The sequence below is a fragment of the Myotis yumanensis genome, unplaced genomic scaffold, assembly GCF_028538775.1.
Source record: "Myotis yumanensis isolate MYYU_CA2020_CCGP unplaced genomic scaffold, mMyoYum1.0.hap1 SCAF_8, whole genome shotgun sequence".
Lineage (NCBI taxonomy): Eukaryota > Metazoa > Chordata > Mammalia > Chiroptera > Vespertilionidae > Myotis > Myotis yumanensis.
This window is the reverse complement of record NW_027223759.1, coordinates 10,135,311-10,160,599: the sequence shown is the minus strand read 5'-3', so window position 1 is coordinate 10,160,599 and position 25,289 is coordinate 10,135,311. Positions and strand designations below refer to the sequence as shown.

At 41.5% G+C, this 25,289-nt stretch overlaps 2 protein-coding genes across 6 annotated transcripts in view; one reads left to right on the top strand and one right to left on the bottom strand.

Annotated features, from left to right (window-relative positions):
- The first annotated feature begins 1,039 nt into the window (after nt 1-1,039).
- SUMO1 (small ubiquitin like modifier 1) overlaps nt 1,040-25,289 on the top strand; it is a 29,549-nt gene continuing 5,299 nt past the window's right edge. Inside the window, exons 1-3 of the mRNA XM_070421872.1 lie at nt 1,040-1,180; nt 20,724-20,798; nt 21,807-21,884. Of these exons, the coding sequence (XP_070277973.1) occupies nt 1,169-1,180; nt 20,724-20,798; nt 21,807-21,884 (165 nt within the window). The 5' untranslated portion in view covers nt 1,040-1,168. The remainder of the gene's footprint in view (nt 1,181-20,723; nt 20,799-21,806; nt 21,885-25,289) is intronic.
- The window catches only part of KIAA2012 (KIAA2012 ortholog), a 115,001-nt gene continuing 98,021 nt past the window's right edge, over nt 8,310-25,289 (bottom strand). Inside the window, exon 19 of one of the 5 annotated variants that reach the window (XM_070421871.1) lies at nt 8,310-9,004. The gene's annotated coding sequence lies outside the window, so the exon portion shown is untranslated. Of the gene's footprint in view, nt 9,005-12,585; nt 12,987-19,319; nt 19,575-19,750; nt 19,988-23,648; nt 23,840-25,289 lie in introns of those variants that run through there. The other 4 variants (XM_070421869.1, XM_070421867.1, XM_070421870.1 and 1 more) reach the window with 4 other exon arrangements.

Here is a 25,289-nt window from a genome sequence, read left to right as displayed (position 1 = left end):
TCTTTCTTTCTTTAGGTTGTCTATTCAATAACCAAAGGCAAAAGTTTTTAATTTTGATGAAATTCAGTTTATTTTCACAAATTGAAATAAATTGTGTCACATCTAAAAGCCATCCCTAATCCAACAGTAAAATTGACGCCTTTGTTTTCTCCTAAGAGTTTTATAGTTTCGGCACTTACATTTAGGCCTTCGATTCATTTTTAAGTTAAATTTTCATAAATTCCGAGGTAGTGATCCAAACTCATTATTTTGCATGCGGATACCCAGTTGTCCAGCAACATATGTTGAAAGATTTCTTTCACCATTGAATTGTCTTGGCATTCTTGTTGAAAATTAACTGATGTGAGTGCTTCTTGATTTATTTCCAAATCTCTATTCTATTTCACTTGTCTATCTCTTTATCCTCTATGCTTATGCCAGTAGGGCCATTGTAATTTATTTTATTACGTATTTACTTATTATTTATTTTTTTTGTAGGGCCATTGTCTCTTAAAGATCGTAGAAGGATCATTCTTTAACTCAAAGCAACCAGTTCAAGGGTCGGAATTAGCTCCTCCTCCCCACCAGTTGAGAACTTCTCAGCAGCATCTTTTTCATCAGTAACCAGCCCGATGGTGCCCCATGAGTTCCTTGTTTTGTTTTGCCCCCCCCGCCCCGCCCCCATCAAGGTCACGTGTTTGCAGGGTGGGGGTAGGGGCTGGTTAAGCAAAAATCTTAGCTCTAGGGCCAGGAGCGCCGGTTTCCAATGCAATTTATTTCGGGAGGTTGACCGGCCAGGAGACAATGGGAGTGTGTTGGCTCAGCCTTCGGAACCGGGCTCGGAACGGAGAGGGGGGGGCTGTCAGCAAAGGTCCAGCGCGGGGCGGGGACCCGGCCCGTTTCCCCTGGGGGTGGGCCCGGCCTCCGGCGGAGCCGACGAGACGGTAGTTACTTCGCCCGCCGCCCGAGCCCTCCCGCCGCGGCGCCCCCCGCCCCGTCTGCGCTCCGCCTCGGCTCCCTCCCCGGCCCCGCTCCCAGCGCGGAGCGGAAGTGACGCGCGCCTCAGCGGAAGTCCCTCCGGCCGCGGTGTTGTGCTGTGGGGAAGAGGGACGGAATTGTAAACCCGGAGCGAGGTCCTGCCTACCCGAGGCCGCTGCGCTGCGGAGACCCCGGGTGAAGCGCCGTCACCATGTCTGACCAGGTACCGGGCGGGGGGCCGTGTGATGGCGGCGGCCGGGGCCTCGCTCGGCAGGGCCGCTCGCCGCCGGGCTGGGGCTGGGGCTGGGGCTGGGGGCTGGCTGCGCGGGGGAGGGGAGCGCCGCCGGGGGAAGGGGGCGGCCGGTGGGGACTCGGCGGGCCGGGGAGGGGCGTGCACTGGGGCCCGCGGCGGCGGGGCCTCCCGGGGCCTCCGGGAGCCGTCCTGCCCGCTCCGCGCTCGCTCCTCAGCCTGGGTCCCGGCGCCGGTGGCCGCGGCCTCCTCGAGTCGCCCCCCGTGCAGAGCCCTGCTCCCACCCGCCTGGGCTGGGGAGTCCTGTGGGAACCCGTCTGCCTCCCTCGCGGGAGGACTGCTGGCTGGAGCCGGGCTCCGGGCCCCGGTTATGTAACGGGAGCGCGTCTGCCCCGGCGGCTCGGTGGCCCCGGAAAGCGGGCGGGCTCCACTTTCTGGTCCTGGATCTGTGGATGGTCCCGGAGTGGGGCCGGGGGGCGGGGGCGGGGGGCGGGGAGGGAGACGCGGTCGGTGTCGCTGGGGACCTGGGCAGCTGCTTTCCGTTCGGGTCGTCGCGGGGGACGGGCCCCGCTGCTCTCTCCGGAGTCTTTTTCCAGGTCGGGGTGCAGAGCTGTCGCCCCTTCCCTCGTGCCTGTCCGCGTCTCACTCGGGATTGGCCCGCAGCTCTCCGGCTGCGAGCGAGCCCCCGGGATGACCGAGAAACAAAGTAGAACGGAGCTGCTCGGGCCGCGGAAAGCGTTCCCTCCGGGCATTAGCCGAGGCAGACGGAGACTCTTTAGGGGAAGATCGGAAAGCTTCGTGTGTGCGGAGCCGTCGCGGAGCGTGTGCAGAAAGCTGCCTGTTAGGGCCAAGCGCTCCGTTCCGATGTTCGTAACAAGAATTTTCTGGGAATGTGCACTCCCGTCAGGGGAGGCCGGTCGTCTGTGCTGAGCTTTTTCTTAATCCTTTTCTAGTTATCCACGCTTACGGCTAGTTTTTGTTTTTGTTTTTTTAAGCAGGAAGGTGTTTTTGTCTGGCCTTTTGTTGGCTAAGGCGACGTTGACTTTTTAAAGTAATTTTGGGCCTTTCACTTGTTTAGTAATTATCTAGAAAACTGTTTTGCATTCAACTCCATAATGCACTTGAACTTTTAACTTGAGCACACTTACTCCCTTAAGCTTTTAACCCTTTGCACCCCGCTGTCCCCTCTCAGGGGACATCGGAATTCTAGCATATCACTCGGATGTCCCCTCTCAGGGGACATTGCAGTTTATTAGTGATTACGGGGAATTGAGTTATTTCAACGCACCTTTTTCAGACATGCATGTTTCCCTGAAGTTTTATCTTGAAATGGCACAAGAAATTAAATCAGAATATCGTAAAATTACTAAGATATATACAAGAAATGTCAGCGGGTTTTGTGTCGGACGGGAACGTGAGATGCGTGCTCACTACGGTCCGAGCACTTCGAGACGACACTTGAAAAGAGCGATAAGGGGAGTTTGTAGAAGAAAGGTCGGTTTTCGAACATAGCGCCCACTGTATAGTGAGATATATAATTACAAATAAACAAGTCTACATCTGGAGGAAAAGATTTTCAAAGCTGAGCTCATTTTGGTTTGAAGCTTCGAGCAGTGCACATAGATCTAACGAGGAGAAAATCGGAAAAGTGATTCTTTTCTTAGTGAATAAATTGTTTGGTGAAAGCTATTTTGGTAAATATCATCTTGTCAGTTAGTAATAACAATTAGAAATTTTCAACCCATGCATTTATTCATATTTTTGATTAGAACAATGGCAAAGCGTCCAACCACGAATGAGTCTCATGACACAAGTAGTAGTGAAGATGAGCTCCAGATAGACCTCTATACAGACACGTTAGAAAGACTAACTGTAGAACAAAACGACAGCAGTGATAGTGATATCGTTCAACCTAGAAGGCGACGAATTGCTAGATAGCGAAAGCGATAATAGTAGTACGGAAGAAAACACACGGCAACATGACAGTGAAGAGTAGGAAGATGTTACCGAATCGGACGTTCCTCCAGCCACGATAAATTTTGATTTACACGAAGAAATAGCCGGACCACAAGTCCCGAGTAACATAAAAGAGCCCATAGACTATTTCACATTATATTTTACTGAAGAATTAGTAGACAGCATAATAAAAGAGACAAACAATTATGCCAAAGAAGAAATTGGAAAGAAACAGTTGCATACAGAAAGAATAATATTATGCTTCTTGCGTGGAAAGATAAAAGAATTATTACCATGCTCACCAATTATTATAACACAAACCTACAATCTACCCAGAGAACATTACGCGGTGGACATATCGTAACAGTCAGTAAGCCTGAAATGGTGTTAGAATATACGGCAAATATGGGTGGTGCGGATCGTGAGGATCAATACGCTTCGACATATTGTTTCCTCCGTAAATCGCTCAAATGGTGGAGGAAGTTATTTTTTTGGGGGTTGGAAATGTGTGTGATAAACTCATACATAATGTATTGCATCGAAAAACAAGTAATGAAACGCCAATGACACACCACAAGTTTGTCAAGACACTCGTTGACCAATTAAAGGGCGATTTTCGTGTATCGAGAATGCGTCCATCCACATCTTCTGCGGACAATAGATTAAACAATAAACTACATATTCCCGATGTGGGACAAAGAAAACGGGACTGCATTGTGTGTTCTAACAGGAAAACACCTGGTGGCAGGCGTCAAACCACTTATTACTGTCAAACATGCACTAATCAGCCTGCAATGCATATTGGGGAGTGTTACAAAACTTATCATACTGTACAAAATTATAAACAATAAAATACTGTTTTTTTGCAAATATACATTCCTCGATGTCACCCAATTCATATAAGTCCAATATCATTATAATACGTTACTTGGTTCCAAAATTATACTAAATAATACGAGGGTCTGTAAATGCACGTTTCCGCCGCAAAGTAGTGTCGAGTAGCTGGTAGCCAATGTCCAGAATGGTTCGGAGTGCAAAGGGTTAACTCAGTTCAATTTTGTGCCTCTTGGGCATACCAAGGGAGGCTTTGGTGGGTTTGTACTGTTGTGGGAAACGTACGTTTACATTTTTAAAGCTTAACTATAATCTAGATTAGTTTTGGGTGGATCTTATTACTAACAGTCTAGATTAATTCCCAAGTTGGTATGGGGATGGCATTATAAGTATCTCCCTAGATAGTTGTTTACTTGGTTGCCAGGGAGGAGAGAACAGGTGTCAATGTTTAGTTTCATCAGCCTTTTATTTTGATGCTCAGAAATGGCTAAGAAACATGTTGAGATTTACTAGTCGGGCGAAAGAACGATGTACAGAAAGAACTATAAAGTAAGTTGTAGAATGTATTGCTCCAGTTTTAATTCTGCTCACTTAAGAAAGACTTGAAGAAGGAAGTAAAGGACTTGGGACATTAACAGCTGGCTTTAGATTCTTTTCCAGGGCTCCTCAAGGCCAGAGCTTTTCATGGTAATACTAGGACGTTATTTGTCCTTTTCACGCTGATTCTTCCATGAGTGTTGAGTGGAGTTTTCTAATGACTGACATGACTGATATCACGACAGATTAAAATGTGGAAGCAGATGTGAAAATCCAGCTCCTTTCTATTAAGCCAGACATTAAAGAGATTTGAAAAATGTTGAACAGTGCCACTCTTCTCACTAGTTCTGTTTTGAAAACTATTTTTTAAAGTTGATTTGAGAGAGAGAAGAGAAGGGGGGAGGAGAGAGAGAGAGAGAGAGAGAGAGAGAGAGAGAGAGAAAAGCATTGATTTGTTGTTCCACTTAAGCATTCATTGGTTGCTTCTTGTATGTGCCCTGACCAGGCATGGAACCCAAAACCTTGTTGTATTGGGTCGATGCTCTAACCAACAGCTCTGTGGCCAGGGCCTTGAAAACTGTTTTACTAAAAAGTTTTGCTAATATATGATGGGCTTATTGTTATTTTAAAATGAATTAATATTTAAAGCATTTGTTAGTTTCAATGCCTAGTACTGTAAACCGTAATAGGTGTAATTAACCTGACAAAAGTTTTATGGGGTTCTAAACAATTTTTAAGAGCATAAAAATCCTGAGACCAAAAAGTTTGAGAACGTTTTTCTAGTCTGATAGACCAGTATCATTGTTAATAATTGGGACCCAGTACAGTTTCATGTTTAGGGAGGATGCTAAGGATTTAGGGAGGTCGGAAGCTGAACTGTATCCTTAAGAGGCTTATAAGAGGAAGTAAGAATCCCAAGTTACTACTGGGCAATATCAGTAGCATGAGACTGAACCATAGTCTCCGAAAGACAATCTTTCTTTAAAGGAAGTTTTATTAGAACGTTGTATTTTTTTCAGGCACCTCTCAGGAGGTTATTGTCTGAGGCTAAGATACTGAAATTGAGTAATAATTTCAGGTTAAATTAGGTAGACATTAAATTCACACAGGACTTAAATTTCTGGGTTCTCCATTAATTAATGAAATATGAATATTTTTGGAATTTGAGTGGAACACTTGATTATAATTTTTTACAATTCCAGCATTATCCAGTGGATTTTTAAAAAAAATATATTTTATTGATTTTTAGAGAGGAGGGGAGAGGGAGAGAGAGAGAGAGATAGAAACATCAGTGATGAGAGAGAATCATTGATTGGCTGCCTCCTGTACACCCCCTACTGGGGATGGAGCCCAAAACCCAGGTATGTGCCCTTGACCGGAATGGAACCTGGGGCGCTTCAGTCCACAGGCTGATGCTCTATCCATTGAGCCAAACCAGCCAGGGCTTCAGTGAATTTTTGGATCATTATTGAATAATCCTCTAAAACAGGTTTTAAACCTAAGGTTCATGGACCCTAAAGGCTGAAAATACAGGGAAATTGTATGGAATGTTTTGTGAGTATTCGTGCATGTGTGTATTTATAGTGAGAAAGAGCCCATAGTTTTCATCAAGAGTACATGATTCCTCAAAAAGTTTAAGAACTAGCCTGTAACAAATAACAGATCTGATTGGGTACTCTCCTTTAGCCTAATCACCTTGCAGCAATATTAATAAGCACTTTTATAGAACCAGAGCTTATTATCAAACCAGTAAGGGTAATTTGTACAAATATTTTCCTTCCCTGTATTCATGTTTATAGTGTTTCTTTTCTATACCAAAACCATCAATGGCAGTGTGTACTTTATTTAGCTCTTCAGTTCAGGCCTGTTAATCCTATATAATAAAAGGCTAATATGCAAATCAACCAAAAGGCAGAACACCTGGTCACTATAATGTGCACTGACCACCAGGGGGGCAGACGCTCAATGCAGGAGCTGCCCCCTGGTGGTCACTCAGCTAGAAGCCAGGCTCATGGCTGGTGAGCGCAGTGGCAGGAGCTTCTCTTGCCTCCACAGCAGCGCTAAGGACCCCCCTTGGGGGATGTCCAACTGCCAGCTTAGGCCCGCTCCCTGAGGGGACATCCCCTGGGGGGTTCTGGGCTGCGAGAGGGTGCAGGCCAGGCTGAGGGACACCCATCCCTTCCCCCAGTGCATGATTGTCGTGCACTGGGCCTCTAGTTTATAATAATTTGATGACTGATTTGCTTCAAATCCTAACTGAATCTGTTATAACAAGGTTCACTTTTCCCATCCCCACTTTACGTTGATTGGATTATTTCCTTTTATTGTTAGTCAAGGATTTGGAAGCATTATGTAATTCTGTTTACCTGTTGGTACCTAACAAACTACCTCAAAACTTAGTGGCTTAAAACAACAGCCTTCTATTTTACTCATAAATCTGCAGTTTGGGCAGGACTCTGTAAGTTGGACTCATCACTGCTCTGTGGTGTGTGGGGCCTCTGTTGGGATTACAGTACTCAAGTGGTTGGGTGCTGGCATGGCTGGGCTCTTCATGGAGTCTCAAGGTCTGAGTGGTCTCAGCATGTGTTCTTTTTTAAAAAAAAAAATATTGATTTTTACACAGAGGAAGGGAGAGGGATAGAGAGTTAGAAACATCATGAGTGAGAAACTTCGATCAGCTGCCTCCTGCATGCCCCCTATTGGGGATCGAGCCCGAAACCAAGGTATATGCCTTTGACCAGAATCAAAACCGGAACCCTTCTTCAGTCTGCCGGCCAATGCTCTATCCACTGAGCCAAACTGGTTAGGGCTCAGCATGTGTTCTTTTCAGCATGGAGACCACAGGATATTCAGACTTATACCGTCTCAGGTCCATAGAGTGAGTGAGTATTCCCAGAGAACCCTGGATGGACACCTCAGGCCTCCTAGGACCTATCCTTGGAAGTCATTTCTGCCTTCTGTTGGTCAGGCAAATCACTAAGGCCAAATTCAAGGGAAAGACATTTATATATTTATTTACTTACAGAATTATTTTTAATTGGGATGTAATTGACATATATTAGTTTCAGTTGTACAATATAACGATTCAGTAAGTGTGTATATTCAATAAGTGTGTGAAGTGATCACAATAAGTTTAGTTAGCATCCATCACCACACAGTTACAAATTTTGTGTTTGATAACTTTTAAGATCTGCTTTCTTAGCAACTTTTAAATATACATACAATTTAGTATTATTAATTGTAGTCACCAACGGAAAGACAGGTGCTGTTTCTCAATGGGAAGAATAACTAAAGAATTTACAGTAATCTGTAATCCACCACATTAATTGTATTTTTAAAAATATTTTTATTTATTTCAGAGAGGAAGGGAGAGGGAGAGAGAGATAGAAACACCAATGATGGGAGAGAATCATTGATTGCTGCCTGCAACCCAGACATGTGCTCCAACCGGGAATTGAACTGTGATCTGGTTCATAGGTCGACGGTCGATCTATGAACCACACTGTCCAGGCCCCTGCAGTGTTCTTTATATTTCCCTGTTGATGTTTATTGATTTTACTGTAAGTTTGAGATAGCAGGCAATATGATGAACTGGGTAGGTATTAGAATTCATAATTATGTATACTATTATGAAATAGAATAAGTATACTGAACTGTAGCTGTGACTTGAGAGAAATGGTAGTCTGACAGATACATGAAGTGTTGCTAGTGAATATTGCAAGTATGGATATTGCAAGTATATAGGTTATAACAATATTACAAAGAAAATCTGACCTAAAAAAATATTTCATTGTATTTTGAAAGCAATATGATTGTTATGGTTAGAGTACTCATAAGGGTACGTTGAATAGTTCCAATTTCAGAGCTATAAAACAGTCATAAACTTCCCATAGCAGTTAGCTTTTATATAAAGTGTTAACACCTTTCATACCGCTCACGAGCTTTCTCGTGTTTCGCGCGCCATCTGTCAAGGACCGCTCACGAGTTTTCTCGTTTTTCACGCGCCATCTGTTATGGACCTTAGATGTCAACACACTGTCTTGTCCACATCGAATGAAGCGATCTCATTGGTGGAAACCGTGCAGGTCAGTCTATGAAAAACTATATAATTGCACGAACCCATAAAGCATTGCAGTTACATTGTATTTTGGTCATTCGAATAGTCTTCGTCTTCAAGTTCCTGGCGCTTTTAGAAATGCCCTCTCTCAGAAAAAGGAAGGAAACCAATGAAACTGATACACTTCCTTTCGTGTTGTTCCATTCTAAGGAAAACGATGAAATGGACAAAAAAAGTAGTGCTGTACCTTATAAACTGTAGACTTTTCAATTCATTTAGAGTGTACAACGTCCTCAATCCACAAGCAAAAATGAAGTATAAACAGTTTCTGCTATCGCTGGCGAGAGACTGGATAACGGATGACAATAATGAAGGCTCTCCGGAACAAGAGACAAATCTGTCCAGCCCTTCCCCTGGGGGTGCAAGGAGAGAGCACCTCGTAAAGATCCACCCAAAAGGTTGTCAGGTGATATGAAACAGCATGAACCTACGTGTATTCCAGCGAGTGGAAAGAAAAAATTTTCTACTAGAGCCTGCAGAGTTTGTGCTGCCCATGGAAAAAGGAGCGAATCTAGATACTTATGTAAATTTTGTTTGGTCCCTCTTCATAGAGGAAAATGTTTTACACAGTACCATACGTTAAAAAAGTACTAGGAACTTTAATTGTTTAATTGTTTTTGTAAATAAAAATGTTATAATTATGGAAAAACAACACCTAAAGTGCATTATGATTTGAAGTTATGATGATTTAAATAACGTGCAGTTTGCCCAAAAACGTGTGGTCCCTGGCGTATGTCTTAGAGATTTCTATGCGGTACGAAATGTGTTAACAATTATTTACTTAAGTATCTTTCTCCATTAGACTGACTGTTCACTTTTGAAGGTCAGGAATCAGCCTTTATTCATCCTTTATTTCTGAAATGTCCTGTACAGTGACTGCATACTTAGTAAAAGTTCTTGAAGTGGTCAGATGCATTCATTTAACAAGTTTATATTGAATGCCAATATGTTCAAGGCACCATTCTAGACCCTAGAATTGGAAGGTTGCCTCAAAAACATGAAGCAGCAGGTATGTTCCTCCTCCACTTTCAATTCCCAGGGTGTTTTGTTATTAAGGGTTGGTTGTCATGGAGTGGTTTTCATTTTCTGATGTTTTTACTTCATGATCTTTAATTCTGTTAACAATAGTTATCTGGTAACTTTATCTCCAAGATCAAATCATTTGCTTCTTTCAGAACATTGGGCTTATTATGGATAATTTTCTCTAAGACTGGTATAGTATCTCATTTTGGAATTTACAGAAATTGTGATTTTGGGGGGGGGGGGGGGCGTAGATAATTCTCTAATATTCTGCTTCTTTAAAAAAGTCATGTGGGCCCTGGTGGGATAGCTCAATTGATTGGATTGTCATCCCCATACACCACGGTTGTGGGTTTGATCCCTGGTTAGGGCACATATAAGAATCAACCATTGAAAGCATAAATAAGTGGAACAGAAATTGATGTTTCTCTCCTTACTTCCCTCCTTTCTTCCCTCTGTTTATTAAAAAACACACAAAAAAACCCAACAAAAAAACCAGTGTCCTAGCTACATACTGGTACACAGATTAGTTTTGCCTGTTTTAATACATTATAACATTACTAGAGGCCCGATGCACGAAGATTCGTGCAAGAATGGGCATTCCTTCCCCTAGCTGCCAGCACTGCCTTTGCTCGCCCGGAGCTGCCTTTCCACCTTCGCCTTTCCGCCTTCTTCTGGCCCAGAGCCGCCTTTCCACCTTCCCATGCTGCCCAGAGGCTCAGAGCGGCTGGGGCAGTGCAGAGTGCCTGCGTCATTGCCATGGTGACGACGCAAGTGTCCCACTCCACCCCCGCTGCTCAGCGCCTGTGTATGCAAATTAACCCACCATCTTTGTTGGGTTAATTTGCGTGCTCCTGATTGGCTACTCAGTGGGCGTTGCAAAGGTACGGTTAGTTTGCATCTTTCTAGTTTGTTAGTGTAGATGTAAGTGGAATCATACAGTATGTACTTCTGTGTCTGGCTTCTTTTGCTCAGGATTGTTTGGAGATTTGTATGTTGTTAAATCTCATTATTACATTGCATTCTATTTTGTGACTGTACCATGATTTACTTATTCTGCTTTTGATGCACATTTGAGGTAGTTTTCTAGGACCTGTATATATTTTTTAAAGTTTTTCTTAATCCTCACGGGAGCACATTTTTATGATTTACTTGTTGTTGTTGTTAGAGAAAGGGGGAGGGGCAGAGAGAGAGGGAGAGAGAAACATGGATGTGAGAAAAATATTGATCTCTTGCCTCCCACACACACCCCCATTGGGGCCAGGGATCGAACCTGCTACCTAGGTATGTGCCTTGACTGGGAATTGAACCTTTCCATGTACAAGACTACGTTCCTACCAACTGGGCCACTCCGGCCAGGGCTTTAGGACCTATTTTTAACATAAGCCAAATGATATTTATTTACAGCACCTTCTCTGTCAGTTCAAACTGCTTTTGAACTGAATAACAGAAAGTCTGATGTATTAGGTTAAACAAATATGCAGCTTATTTTTCTCATGGAACATAAAGTCTAGACTTAAGTAGTTCAGGACTGGTAAGGCAGTTCCACAATACCTTCATACTCCTTTCTTCTTTATCCTTTACAGATGTTCACACTCATGTTTATCTCCTTTCAGTAGCAAAAAAAGTTATTTTGTATCTTTGTTCCAGGCAAGAGAAAGGGATGGAGAAAGGGAAGGAGTAAAAGGAAAATATATGTCATCTTATATCTCATTGGCCAGCACTGCATCACATGGCCATAAGAGAAGCTAAGAAATATGTTAGTTTTGTTTTTTGTTCATCTTCACCTAGAGATATTTTTCCATAGATTTTTTAGGAAGAGTGGAAGGGTTGGAGGGGGAGAGAGACAGAGAGAGAAACATCCATGTGAGAGAGGCACATCGATTGGTTGCTTCTCACAGGCGACCTGACCAGGGCCAGGGATTGAGCCTGCAACTGAGGTAAGTGCTCTTGACCGGAATCAAACCCGCCACCCTTCAGTTCGACATTGTCCACTGAACCAAACTGGCTATGGTGAGAAGTATGTTTTTTAGCTGGCCAGATTTAGGCTTCCCTTTGTAAGGAAAAAGGAGAAATGGATATCGGATAGGTAATTAACAAAGTCTGCCATACCTCTAAATCTGTTTGCTAGTACTTTTGGATACACTGAAACAAATTTGTTCCAGGTTTTGCATAGATCCATAGTCTAGGCTCCAAAATCAGTTCAGCTATAATTTTTAGTTCCTGAGAACTAGCATTTCTAGCATTTAACCACAGTTCTAGGATTGCATGTAAATTTCCAGAAGATCCAGTATCTTGACAACTTTACTAAACATTGAGGCTATGGAGCTAACTCTGGTCAGTTTCATTGTAAATCTCTAGTACTGTCTCATCAAGTGTGAATATATGGAGCATAAAAATGAAAGTATATATGTATTTTTGTGTTTTTAGAATTGTGATATATCCACTGAAGTATGAGATAAATGACTCTTTCTTTTAACATAACCAGGATACTATTGTCACACCTTGAAAAATGAACAGATCTGTCCTGGCTGATTTGGCTCAGTTGGTTGAGTGTCATCCCATGCAATGAAAGGTCTCCAGTTCGATTCCTGGTCAGGGCACATATCCAGGTTGTGGGTTAGATCCTAGACCAGTGATGGCGAACCTTTTGAGCTCAGCGTGTCAGCATTTTGAAAAACCCTAACTTAACTCTGGTTCCGTGTCACATATAGACATTTTTTGATATTTGCAACCATAGTAAAACAGATGTATGTTTTTGATATTTATTTTATATATTTAAATGCCATTTAACAAAGAAAAATCAACCAAAAAAATGAGTTTGCGTGACACCTCTGACACTGTCCTAGATTGTGGTGTGTGTACTGGAGGCAACTGATCGATGTTTCTCTCTCTCTCTCTCTTTCTCTTTCCCTTTCTTTAGATTCATTGAAAACATACTTTTACAAAAGACTTAAAAAAACAAACATCTGTTAATGCCATCAAATAAGAGTAAATGTATTCTGTTTTTGGGTTTTCCCCCAAACCACCCCTGTTTCAGAAGATGAACAATCCTTGTACAATTGGAAGGGTCAGTGACAGATTGGGGGTAGTTGAATTTGATGCCCTCTCTCTCCAGTTGATTGAATTGTCAACATTCTAATTGCCAGAATGCTTTTAAGCAGAGTTCTTGTTCTTTTGACTTTGAAATTGCACAATCAAATCCTTCTCATGAATTTTGAACATTTGTAAATGAAGATTGCTGTGTCTTCCATTCTCTCCAGTCTAGTTTTCTTTTCAGATCCTTAGATGTCTTCTATTTCCAAGGTGTTCCATCTATGTATTTTTTAAAATTAAATATATTTTTTATTGATTTTAGAGAGGAAGGGGGAGGGAGAGAGATAGAAATAGAAACATTAATGATGAGCAAGAATCAATAATTGGCTGCCTCCTGCACCACCCATACTGGGGATTGAGCCTGCAAGCCGGGTACATTCCTGGACTGGGAATCGAACCATGACCTCCTGATTCATAGGTTAATGCTCAACCACTGAGCCATGCCAGTCAGGCTCCATCTATGTCTTGGAAGAAGAGTTGATAGTGGGTAGTGTCTGATAAATTCCTTCATCATTCCAGTTACCATGATTCATTCTGTGGATGGCACATATCTGAAAATGTGGAGGTTTCCAGTTCCTCTCTTTGATCTTGCATATACATTTACTTTTCCTTCCATTACCAGTTTCTTCTGCTCTGGGGCTGTGTATTTTTTACAGCCAAACCGACCAGAGCTCTCCGGGATTCTCTTTTCTCTGATGACCTAGTGCCCCAGACCCAGTGCTGAATGCTTTCACTGTTTTGTAACTAGTGTGCCATACCATTCTGCACTGGCTGCTTTCTTACAGGGGGGAGAGGGAAAGGCATCATACAAAAGACACTGAGATTACTGGAGACAGACTTGGCGTTTTTGTCAAGATCACCTCATTTCCCAGACTAGTCCATCAAAGGAAAAAAAGCACATGAAAAGTTGGAATACAGCATTAGGCAAGCATGGGGCTATTAATAATGCAAGGGGCATAGGTACATTGTTACAGTGCTTCAGAGTTGGGAAGAGATCACCAAAGTGGAGTGACTAGGGAAATTGGCAGCACACTTTTGGAAATTTCAAATCATAGCATTTACATATTCTTATGAAATTGAAGTGAATTTCCTCTTACCCAATGGTGAATATAAAAAACTGAAAGAATTTTTGTTTGGACTGACTAGTGTGTACAGTAGAAGTATGAAGCATTAGTAAGATTGGTACAGAAAATAGTAATCAGCTTAATTCAACAACATTAAAGAATTGCCTAGCGTTTGCCTGACACTATCCTATATAATAAAAGCCTAATATGCAAATCGACTGAACAGCGGAACAAATGGTCGCTATGCTGTGCACTGACCACCAGGGGACAGACACTTAACGCAGGAGCTGCCCCCAGCCCGCAAACCCCAGGCCAGCCAAGGTGGGTGCCAGTTGGGGGCCCCCCGATTGCCCAGCCAGTTACCCCACAGATTGGCCCTGATCGCCAGCCAGGCCTAGGGACCCTACCCGTGCAGGAATTTCGTGCACCGGGCCTGTAGTAGAGATTATAAAGATGAAAAGACTTGGATTCTCTCCTTGTAGACTTGTAAGGAAGATAGGACATTCAAAATGGTCACAGAAAACATTAATTTATTTAACAAGCACATTGAATATCTTCAGAGTTCTAGGCACTGTATTTGACTAGAAATATCAAGAAGAGTAAGGCACACCAATAGAATCTGCTGGGAGATACAGATATTTAAATATGTGGTTATAAAGGATAAAAGTAAGTAGTGTGGGAACATTTAGGCAAGTGAGCACTGACATAATTTTGAAGAAGTGATGCCTGAGTGGTCTTGAAAGGGGACTAGCATAGGAAAGAGCATTCCAAGCAGAGGGAATTAGTATGTACAGAGATAGTGGAGATAAGGTAGAGTGTGCCATGTTCAAGAAATTGTAGATAGTTCAGTATGGCTAGCGCAAAGGATAGTATTAGCAAGAGAGATAGGAGAATAAGGCTGGATTGCTAGACATACCGTCACTAGAGGGACCAATGTGTGCCAGCTAAGGAGTTTGAATTTAACCCTGAGATTTCTGGGCAGATTGGATTACATTTTAGAGTGATGGCTTTGGTGGTAGTTTGGAGAATTAATTGGAGGGAGCAAGACTGTATGCCTGGTGTGCAGTAATGTTAATGGGCAACATTGAGTGCCTGAAGTAAGGCAATGGCTTGGAGAGAATGGGATAGACTTGAGAGTCACTAAGAATTGTCAGAATGATGAATAAGTGTGAGATTTAAGAGAGAACCTCCAAGTTTCTGTTGTGGGCAATTGGATATATGGTAGTAATTTATTGTAATTGTGAATCCAGAAGGAGTTGTAGAATTTTCCTTTGATTTTGGTTTTCAGGAGCTGGAGTTAAAAGTAACAGCAGTGATGTAACCATGGGACATCCAAAGTGGAGCTAGTCAAGCACTTCTATAAATGAGTGAAACTCAGAAAATTGTCAGGTTGGAGAGAATGATAACAGCTTTTAGTACAGGCACATGTTAGAGATATTGCCAGTTTTGTCCCACACCACTGAAGTAAAATAACTTGTAATCTTTTTGCTGGTGGAAGGTTTTACCTCAAATTTATAAAAAAGAACATCTAGAAAGTGCCATAGGACGAGATATGCCTGTGTCTTAGAGGTAGTTGTAGTCATGGGCCACCCAGGGAGACCAAAAAAAGCAGGGAATTGAAGACACAGAACCCACAGGAGCACCAGCATTTAAGGAAATGGCCAAGAGGAGGAGAGAATGGAATCTTGGAGGCCAAAGGTGGAGAATTTTCAAGGAAGGAAGTCATCAAGGAAGACGTGTTTGTTATGTTAGGGAGTTAAAGATGAGATTTGAAATTATCCATTGTATTTAGCAATAAGGAGTTGAACTAGTAATGTTGGTGAGAGCAATGTCAAGTGGAATGGTGAGGGATAAGCCAGATTACAGTGGGTTGAGAGAGAAAGTAGAGAAAGCAATTGCTGAATACTCCATTTTTTTTTAAACATTTTTCTTTACTGTTGAAAGTGTTACAGATGTCCCTCCTTTACCCCCATTGAGCCCCTCCATCCAGCTCCCATATCCTCTCCAGGCCTTCCCCATACTATGTCTGTCCATGAGCTCTACATATATGCATATAGGGTCATTGGTTAATCTCTTCCCCCAGCCCCCAGCCCTTTTCTTTGAAATAAGTCAGTCTATGGATCTTCATTGTCTCTGGATCTTTTTTGTTCATCAGTTTATTTTATTCATTAGATTCTACATATAAGTGAGATAATGTGATACTTGTCTTTCTCTGACTGACTTATTTCACTTAGCATAATACTCTTCAGCCCCTTCATGCTGTCTCAGAAGGTAAGAGAACCTTCTTTTTTACAGCTGCATAGCATTCCATTGTGTAAATGTACCACAGTGTTTAATCCATTCATCTACTGATGGGTACTAGGGCTATTTCCAGATCTTAGCTATTGTAAATAACACTGCTAAGAACATAGGGGTGCGTATATTCTTTCTGATCAGTGTTTCTGGCTTCTTAGGATATATTCCTAGAAGTGGGCCAAATAGTTCCATTTTTAATTTTTTTATGTTTTTATTGATTTCAGAGAGGAAGGGAGAGGGAGAGAGAGAGAGAAACATCAACGATGGAAGAGAGTCATTGATTGGCTGCCTCCTGCACACCCCACACTGGGGATCTAGCCCGCAACCTAGGCATGTGCCCTTGACCAGAATCGAATCCGGAACCCTTCAGTCCACAGGCTGACACTCTATCCACTGAGCCAAACTGGCTAGGGCCCATTTTTGTTTTTATTTATTTATTTTTTAATATATTCTTATTGATTTCAGAGAGGAAGGGAGAGGGAGAGAGAGACAGAGACAGAAACATAAACATCAGTGCTGAGAGAATCATTGATTGGCTGCCTCCTGCACACCCCCCCAACACAGTTATGTGCCCTTGACTGGAATCCGCAGGCTAACGCTCTGTCCACTCAGTCAAACCAGCCAGGGCTGTTTTTATTACTCCACACTTTTCCATAGTGGTTGTACCAGTCTACATTCCAGCAGCAGTGTGCTAGGTTCCTTTTTCTCCACATCCTCACCAGCACTTGTTTGTTAATTTATTAATGGTAGCCATTATCATTTTAGTTTGCATCTCTCTAATAACGAGGGACGTTGAACATTTTTTTCATGTCGCTTGGCCATCTGTATGTCCTCTTTGGAGAAGTGACTGTTCAGGTCCTCTGCCCATCTTTTATTTTATTTATTTTATTTTTTTAAATATATTTTATTGAATTTTTACAGAGAAGAAGGGAGAGGGATAGAGAGTTAGAAACATCGATGAGAGAGATCGATCAGCTGCCTCCTGCACGCCCCCCAGTAGGGATGTGCCCGCAACCAAGGTACATGCCCTTGACTGAAATCGAACCTGGGACCCTTGAGTCCGCAGGCCGACGCTCTATCCACTGAGCCAAACCGGTTCGGCAATATATTTTATTGATTTTTTTACAGAGAGGAAGGGAGAGGGATAGAGAGTTAGAAACATCGATGACTCTGCCCATCTTTTAATTGGGTTGTTTGTCTTCTCTTGTTGAGTACTCTTGTATGAAGTTCGGTGAAAAAGATGAGGACAACAAGTAGAGAAGCCGATTGAAGGGGGAGTATTTTTAATTGAGAATAAATGGTATAAAAGATATGAATAGGTTGCAAATTAGAGCATTTAAGGAAAATATTAATCCCATTTGGAAGGTTGAGGCATGCTTTGGTTCCTCGGAGTGTTTTTTAAATACTGGACTTCAGATGATGAGGGGTGCATTTCCCTGAGATGATTTCAAGAGAGGCTGAGGGAAGATATATATATCTTCCTGGTAAAGGAAACAGAAACCTCAAAGGGCGGAAGGTGGAGAAATGCTGAGGGGCGTTTTTGGGGAACAGTAAATAAATAGTCCAATGTAACCGACTCCTTGGGTTTTTTTTTTTTTTTTTTTTTTTAATTAAATCTTTATTGTTCAGATTATTACATTTGTTCCTCTTTTTTCCCCCCATAACTCCCCTCCTTCCAGCTCCCACCCCACCCTCCACCCTCACTCCCCACCCACTGTGTTCATCCATAGGTGCATGATTTTTGTCCAGTCACTTCCCGCATCTCCCACACCCCTTTTTCCCCCAAGAATAGTCAGTCTATTCCCTTTCTATGTCCCTGATTCTATTATAATCACCAGTTCATTCTGTACATCAGGTTATTTATTCACTTGATTCTTAGATTCATTTGTTGATAGATGCATGTTTGTTGTTCATAATTTGTATCTTTACCTTTTTCTTCTTCTTCCTCTTCTTAAAGGATACCTTTCAGCATTTCATATAATACTGGTTTGGCGGTGATGAACTCCTTTAGCTTTTCCTTATCTGTGAAGCTCTTTATCTGACCTTCAATTCTGAATGATAGCTTTGCTGGATAAAGTAATCTTGGTTGTAGGTTCTTGGTATTCAGCACTTTGAATATTTCTTGCCATTCCCTTCTGGCCTGCAAAGTTTCTGTTGAGAAATCAGCTGACAGTCGTATGGGTATTCCCTTGTAGGTAATTAAGCCTCTTTCTCTTGCTGCTTTTAAGATTTTCTCTTTGTCTTTTGCTCTTGGCATTTTAATGATGATGTGTCTTGGTGTGGTCCTCTTTGGATTCCTTTTGTTTGGGGTTCTCTGCGCTTCTTGGACCTGTAAGTCCATTTCTTTCTCCAGGTGGGGGAAGTTTTCTGCCATTATTTCTTGAAATAGGTTTTCAATATCTTGCTGTCTCTCATCTTCTGGCACTCCAATGACTCTGATATTAGTCCGCTTAAAGCTGTCCCAGAGGCTCCTTACACTATCTTCACACTTTTGGATTCTTTTTTCATTTTGCTTTTCCAATTGGGTGTTTTTTGTCGAATCTTTGGTTTGATTATTGTACTCCTCTGGTCTGCTATTGGGTATAATATTCTTTATTTCAGTCCGTGTATGCTTACTTTCTAATTTCTTTATCGTAGCATCGAGGGTCTCATTAGTTTTCGTGAGGCTCTGCACAAATTTATGGCAAGCCCTCAAAATTGCGATTCTTAGCTCCATATCCTCCATTTCTGTCATGTTTCTTTGTCTCCGCATCTTTTATGCTTTCTTGGTGCACCCCCTTGTGGTCTCTGTGCGCAGTCTTGTTCTAGCCAAGCCTTAATTGTTGTAGTTACCACTAGAGGGATTTGACCCCCAGGCGGGCTGGCTATAGGAATCAGCTGTACGGAAAACGTCTGCCTTCTGGGGAGGCGCTAATCCAGCCTTTGCCTGAGGCGATCGGCAAATGGCTGTGCGCAGGCTTTGGGCGGGGCGGGATCAACAGGGCGGGCGGAGGGAGCAGTTATGGCCACGCTCAGTCCCGTTCCCAGAGGCTCTGCTTCTCAGAACCCCGGCAGCCGCTGCAAACCTCGGAGAGAAAGTTGCCCTCAGGTTCCAACTGATGCCGGATAATCCCGCTTCTCCCGTTTGAGTCTGGGTCCCTAGAGACTCGCCCGGATCTGGAGCCCAGAGTCTGAGACTCACTCCCGACAGAAAACGACAACCGCGCCCTCAGCCACCAGCCCGCTTTGCGCGCGCACCTCGGTACCTTTGTATTTTCCACACTGCGCCGCCTCTGAGCCTCGATTTGCTGTTCTCTTTCCTTCTAGTTGTAGAGTCTCTCTTCAGCCAGCCTTCCTGTGGTTCTGGGTGATGTCCGTTCAGTCTTTTAGTTGTATTTTTGAAATGGTTGTTTGCGGCAGCGGTCTCCGGTGTTTACCTACGCCGCCATCTTGGTCTCGCCCCCGACTCCTTGGGTTTGTAAAGAAAGTGGTAAGAGAAAAAAGTGAGAGTTGAGCTTGGCATTGGAGGAACTCAATGCGGGGCTGTGGGGTTTAATTCTATACCTTAAAGTACTGGAAGCTACTAATACTTTTTGATCGGGGTAGTTACACAATAAGAGCAGCTGTGCTGTAGAAAGGGTTCTGAAGCCTGTGGACGATGGCGGGGAAAGAACTGTTGTCCTGAGCAGCCTCTGTAGCTACCCTATCTAGGAAATACTGGAGCAAAATGCTCCCTATTGTGCTGACTTACTGCTGCTGGGGCCGGGGCTGGATTCTTCTTTGTGCTCACTTACACAAAGCTTCTTTACTAACACTCCTCCCGGTAGTAAAAGAGAACTTGGGGCTTTGTTCTTCACTGCATGGAATAATCTGTCCTTGCCTCTGTAGATACATAAAGGAAAAAGCAGCTGTTTTCTAGGAATACAGATTCATAGAAATGTGGTGGTGAGACTATATTTAAGACAGTCTTCTAGTTTTCAGGTGAAATACTGTCTCACTAAACAAGGTTAATTTTGACTGCTGCCGTAATATGCAGTAGTCAGCAAATTTTGAAAGTTCTGCAGAATGCAAAGCAGGCAAGGAAGGATTCACACTAATGAAGTAAATTCTGTTACCTAAGCATTTTCCTAGACACTAACCTGTATCTTCATGTTAAAAGCTACTTCTAGTTTAATAGGTTCAGTTAAATTTTGAATGTTAAAGAAAACTTAATAGTTTTAAGTTATTACCAGCCTGAGATACATAGGTGATGGCCTTGTGTTTTTACTTGTAAAATACAGTATCATTGGTTATATTCTTATCAAGTGTGGATTAGCAGTTTGAAATTGTTACGAATAATGGAATATATATTTAAATAAGTGGATAATTTGGTGGCCAAGTGAAAATTTCCAAGCTACTGCAGAATATGATAATAGATCTCTTTCTTGATTTCTAGTAAACTTGTGTTTGGGCCAGTAATTGACTTAGGATATTTTTGCTTAATTGACTAGCCAAGAAAATACATGTTTGTATTCTCAAGTGCGTATTTTGTACTCTGAGCTAAAGTAATGGGTACTCATAAGTAAGTAATGAAAGTAGCATGTAGGAACTTTTATCTTTAAAAGTACTTTTCTTTCAGGAGGCAAAACCTTCAACTGAGGACTTGGGGGATAAGAAGGAAGGAGAATACATTAAACTCAAAGTCATTGGACAGGTGAGTTTCGTTATTTTTCTTTGTTGACTCTCCTTGAATATATGAATAATTTCTGACGCAGGAAAAATTCTGACTGGCAAGACAGCAAGACCCTGGTTCTTGTCGTCTTCTTTTTTAAAAACTATTTTATTGATTTCAGAGAGGAAGGGATAGAGAGAGAGAGAGAGAGAAAGAGACAGAGAAACATGAATGATGAGAGAGAATCATTGGTCAGCTGCCTCTTGCATGCTCTCCCTCCTGGTGATCAAGCCTGCAACCTGGGCATATGCCCTGATTAGAATTGAACCATGACCTTCTGGTTCATAGGTTGACTCTGAACCACTGCGACATGTGGGCCAGGCTTCTTTTTAAAAAAAATTTTTTTTTTATTGATTTCAGAGAGGAAGGAAGAAGGAACTGTGTGTGACCTCCTGGTTTGTAGATAAACATTCAACCACTGAGCCACATGGGCCAGGTGGTAAAGATGTTTTGTTTATTTTACATTTCTCTGATTATCAATGAGCTGTAATTTTTGGTCTACTATGTTTATATTCTATTGATTACGTGTTCATATTCTCATTTACTGTGATTTCTTATTTTGAAAAATTTTAAAGATATAATTCACGTACCATAAAATCCATTTTAGAGTGTATAGTTCAGTGACTTCAGTTGTCGGGGGAGGTACTTTTTGTTTTGAGTTGCTTTGAGGAGGGGTTTGTAATAATTCAGCTTTTATTTTACATATATAGGATAGACATGCAATTATGAAGGAATGTATTCTTTGATATACATGCTTTTACTTACACTGCTAACTTAAAAACTCAAGACAGATTGTCTTTATGTTTGTTTTGAAATGGGTATAGAGTAATGATTAGAGTGTTTTAATAACGCCTGTTATGAATAATAAAAAATACTTTGGTGGGAAAATACAGGTGACAAGGTTTGCTTCTATTTGTGGAATTAAATTATTTGTTTCAAGTAAAGCAAATAATTTACACAAAGGGTAATTTTTTTCTTGTATCTCCTTAGGATAGCAGTGAGATTCACTTCAAAGTGAAAATGACAACACATCTCAAGAAACTCAAAGAATCATACTGTCAAAGACAGGTTTGTATGTTATTGTAGTAAATACAATGCTTTATATGTCATTCATCTATCTTTATGGCTTACCAGTGTATGTAATAAAGGCAAGTACATTTTGGTGATCACTGAAATTTCCTTGTTTGTAACCACGAATGTTTAGCCATATGTTAAATTTACTAATAATTATCTTTTTGTTTTGTTTTTGTTATCCTCACCTGAGGATATATATATATATATATATATATATATATATATATATGTTTTTAAAGTAGCAGTTATTATTCATTTGTGAGTTTTGTTTTTTAATATATTTTTATTGATTTCAGAGAGGAAGTGATCGGCTGCCTCCTGCAGGCCCCCCACTGGGGGATCGATCTGCAACCCGAGCATGTGCCCTTGACCGGAATTGAACCTGGGGCCTTCCAGTCTGCAGTCCAACGCTCTATCCACTGAGCCAAACCAGCTAGGGCTCGAGGATATTTTTTCCATTGATTTTTAGAGAGAGTGGAAGGGAGGGAGAGGGACAGAGAGAGAAACATCTATGTGAGAGAGACACATCTACCAGTTGCCTCCCGCACACACCCTGGCTGGGGCTGGGATTGAGTCTGCAGCCGAGGTATGTGCCCTTGACCTAAGACCCTTCCATCCTTGGTCTGCTCTAACCACTGAGCACCCGGCTAGGGCAATACTATATTTTAAGTATTAATTTATACATAGTACTACCAATAACTGCTAATTGCATTCTATGCTTTCAGTATTAAGGGATTTTCTCTTTTAAATAATCATATAGAAGTCTGTTTAATTTAGGAATACCAGAAATCTCACAGATTCTGGCCTTTATGAGTTAGATCAATAATAAATTCCTTTAACCTTTCTAGATTCAAATTTGGGCTACATCACTGTTTGACTATGGGACCAAGAACAAGTTATATGCCTTGTTTTCCCCTTAGAAAAATGGGACTATTACAGTGCCTACCCCATGAAGATGAAATAAGATGACTTACATAAAGCGCTTAACATGATGCCTAAAAATGTTCAGTAAATGTTACCCATTATCATTATTAACAAAATACATTAAAAAAAATAAGTGTACTTGGAATTAATATATAGATGCTCCTTAAAATGGGTTTGTGTCCCAATAAACTCATCATTAGTTGAAAATATTGTAAGTCAAAAATGCATTTAATACACCTAATCTATTGAAAGTCATAGCTTATTATAGCCTATCTTAAACATGTCAACACAGTACACTTAACCCTCATGATCGCCTTGCTGACTGGGAGCTACAGCTTGTTGCTGCTGCCCAGCATCGTGAGAGTGTTGTACTGCATATCACTAGCCTGGGAAAAGATCAGAATTCAAATTTTGAAGTACAGTTGACCCTTGAACAACACAGGGATTATTTTGTATGTTATCTGTATTATATACTGTATTCTTTTTTTTTAAAAACATTTACGTAATCACATTTATTTATTTATTTATTTATTTATTTATTTATTTATTTTGTGTTTGTTTTTGTTCATCCTCACCTGAGGATATTTTTCCACTGATTTTTAGAGAGAATGGAAGAGAGGGAAAGACAGAGAGAAACATTGATGTGAGAGAAACACATTGATTGGTTGCTTCCTGCAAGAGCCCTGACCAGGGCCCAGGCTGGGGAGGAGCCTGCATCCAAGGTACATGCCCTGAACCTGGGACTCCTCGGTCTGCAGGCTGACGCTCTATCCACTGAGCAAAACTGGCCAGGACTATACTGTATTCTTATAATAAAAGCAAGCTAGAGAAAAAAATCATTATGAAGAAAATCATAAGGAAATATATTTATAATACTGTACACATTTATTGAAAAAGATTCGTGTATAATTGGACTCGAGAAGCTCAAACCCATTTGTTCAAGGTTGAACTGTACAGCTTCTGCTGCATCCATATCATCACTGTTGGACCATCATAAAGTCAAAAAATCGTAAGTTGGGGACCATCTGTATAGAGGAGACACCAAGATACATTTTAATAATTGAATTGTGTTACATGATATTATTAACTCAGGTATTGTAGGTTTTCTGGAGGGTTTCTTTTTACAGTTTAAATTAGTAACTTATTTAAAAATCACTTTAGCTAGAAGAAAAAGAGATCAATTAGGTGTTAGAATAAGTAAAACAGTTAACATTTCTGTCTCTTCTGTTTTTGATGTTAATTGTTAAACCCATTAAAATCTTATTAATTGGGGCTCAACTGGTTCACATTTGTAAAAATGGTGATGAGAGCTAAAATTGAGTGTTCACCAGGGAAAAGGAACTTGCATTAACTGTGCTGTGCTAGGTACTAAGAAATAAGAAACATTGTACTTAATCCTCACAACAATTCTGAAGAAAATTATATAGTCTTTTTACCCCATCTATAGACCAGGGTGTTGATTATTGAGGAAAAACAGTGCAAAGTAAAGAAGTAATTTACAAAGCTCAAGTTTATGGAAGGTGCTAGGTTTGGGGAGATAATGAAAATATAACAACAACTTAGAATCATTTTCAACGTTTTTTTTTTAATGCTTTTTTATTGATTTCAGAGAGGAAGAGAGAAAGGGAAAGAGAGAGAAACATCAATGATGAGAGAGAATCATTGATTGGCTGCCTCCTGCATGCCACACATTGGGGATCAAGCCCATAACCTGGGCATGTGCCCTGTCCAGGAATCAAACTGTGACCTCCTGGTATATAGCTTGATGCTCAACCACTGAGCCATGCTAGCCTAGCTCCATTTCGCATTTATTGATTGGTTTTTGTATAAACTTTAAAAAATATATATAGTTTTTATTGATTTCAGAGAGGAAGGAAGAGGGAGAGAGAAGAAACATCAATGATGAGAGAGAATCATTGATCAGCTGCCTCCTGCAGGCCCCCTACTGGGGACCAAGCCCGCAACCCAGGCATGTGCCCTTGACCAGAATCGAACCCGGGACCCTTCAGTCCACAGGCCAGCGCTCTGTCGACTGAGCCAAACCGACTAGGGCGTATAGAAACTTTTTTGACCCCAGCACAATATAATGCTTCTTTTTCAAAGAGATCCTATAATTAAATTAAAATCAAAGCATATTCCGCCTTTGTCAGTTAAACTTACTTATTTTTTAAAAATATATTTTATTGGTTTTTTACAGAGAGGAAGGGAGAGGGATAGAGAGTTAGAAACATCGATGAGAGAGAAACATCGATCAGCCGCCTCCTGCACACCCCCCACTGGGATGTGCCCGCAACCCAGGCACATGCCCCTGACAGGAATTGAAGCTGGGACCCTTCAGTCCGCAGGCCGACACTCTATCCACTGAGCCAAACCAGTCAGGGCTAAACTTATTTTTTAAAATATATCCCTGGAAAGAATTTAAAATGAAATGAAGGGTAAGTGTGTGTGGTCTTACATACTTATGGTATAGTACAT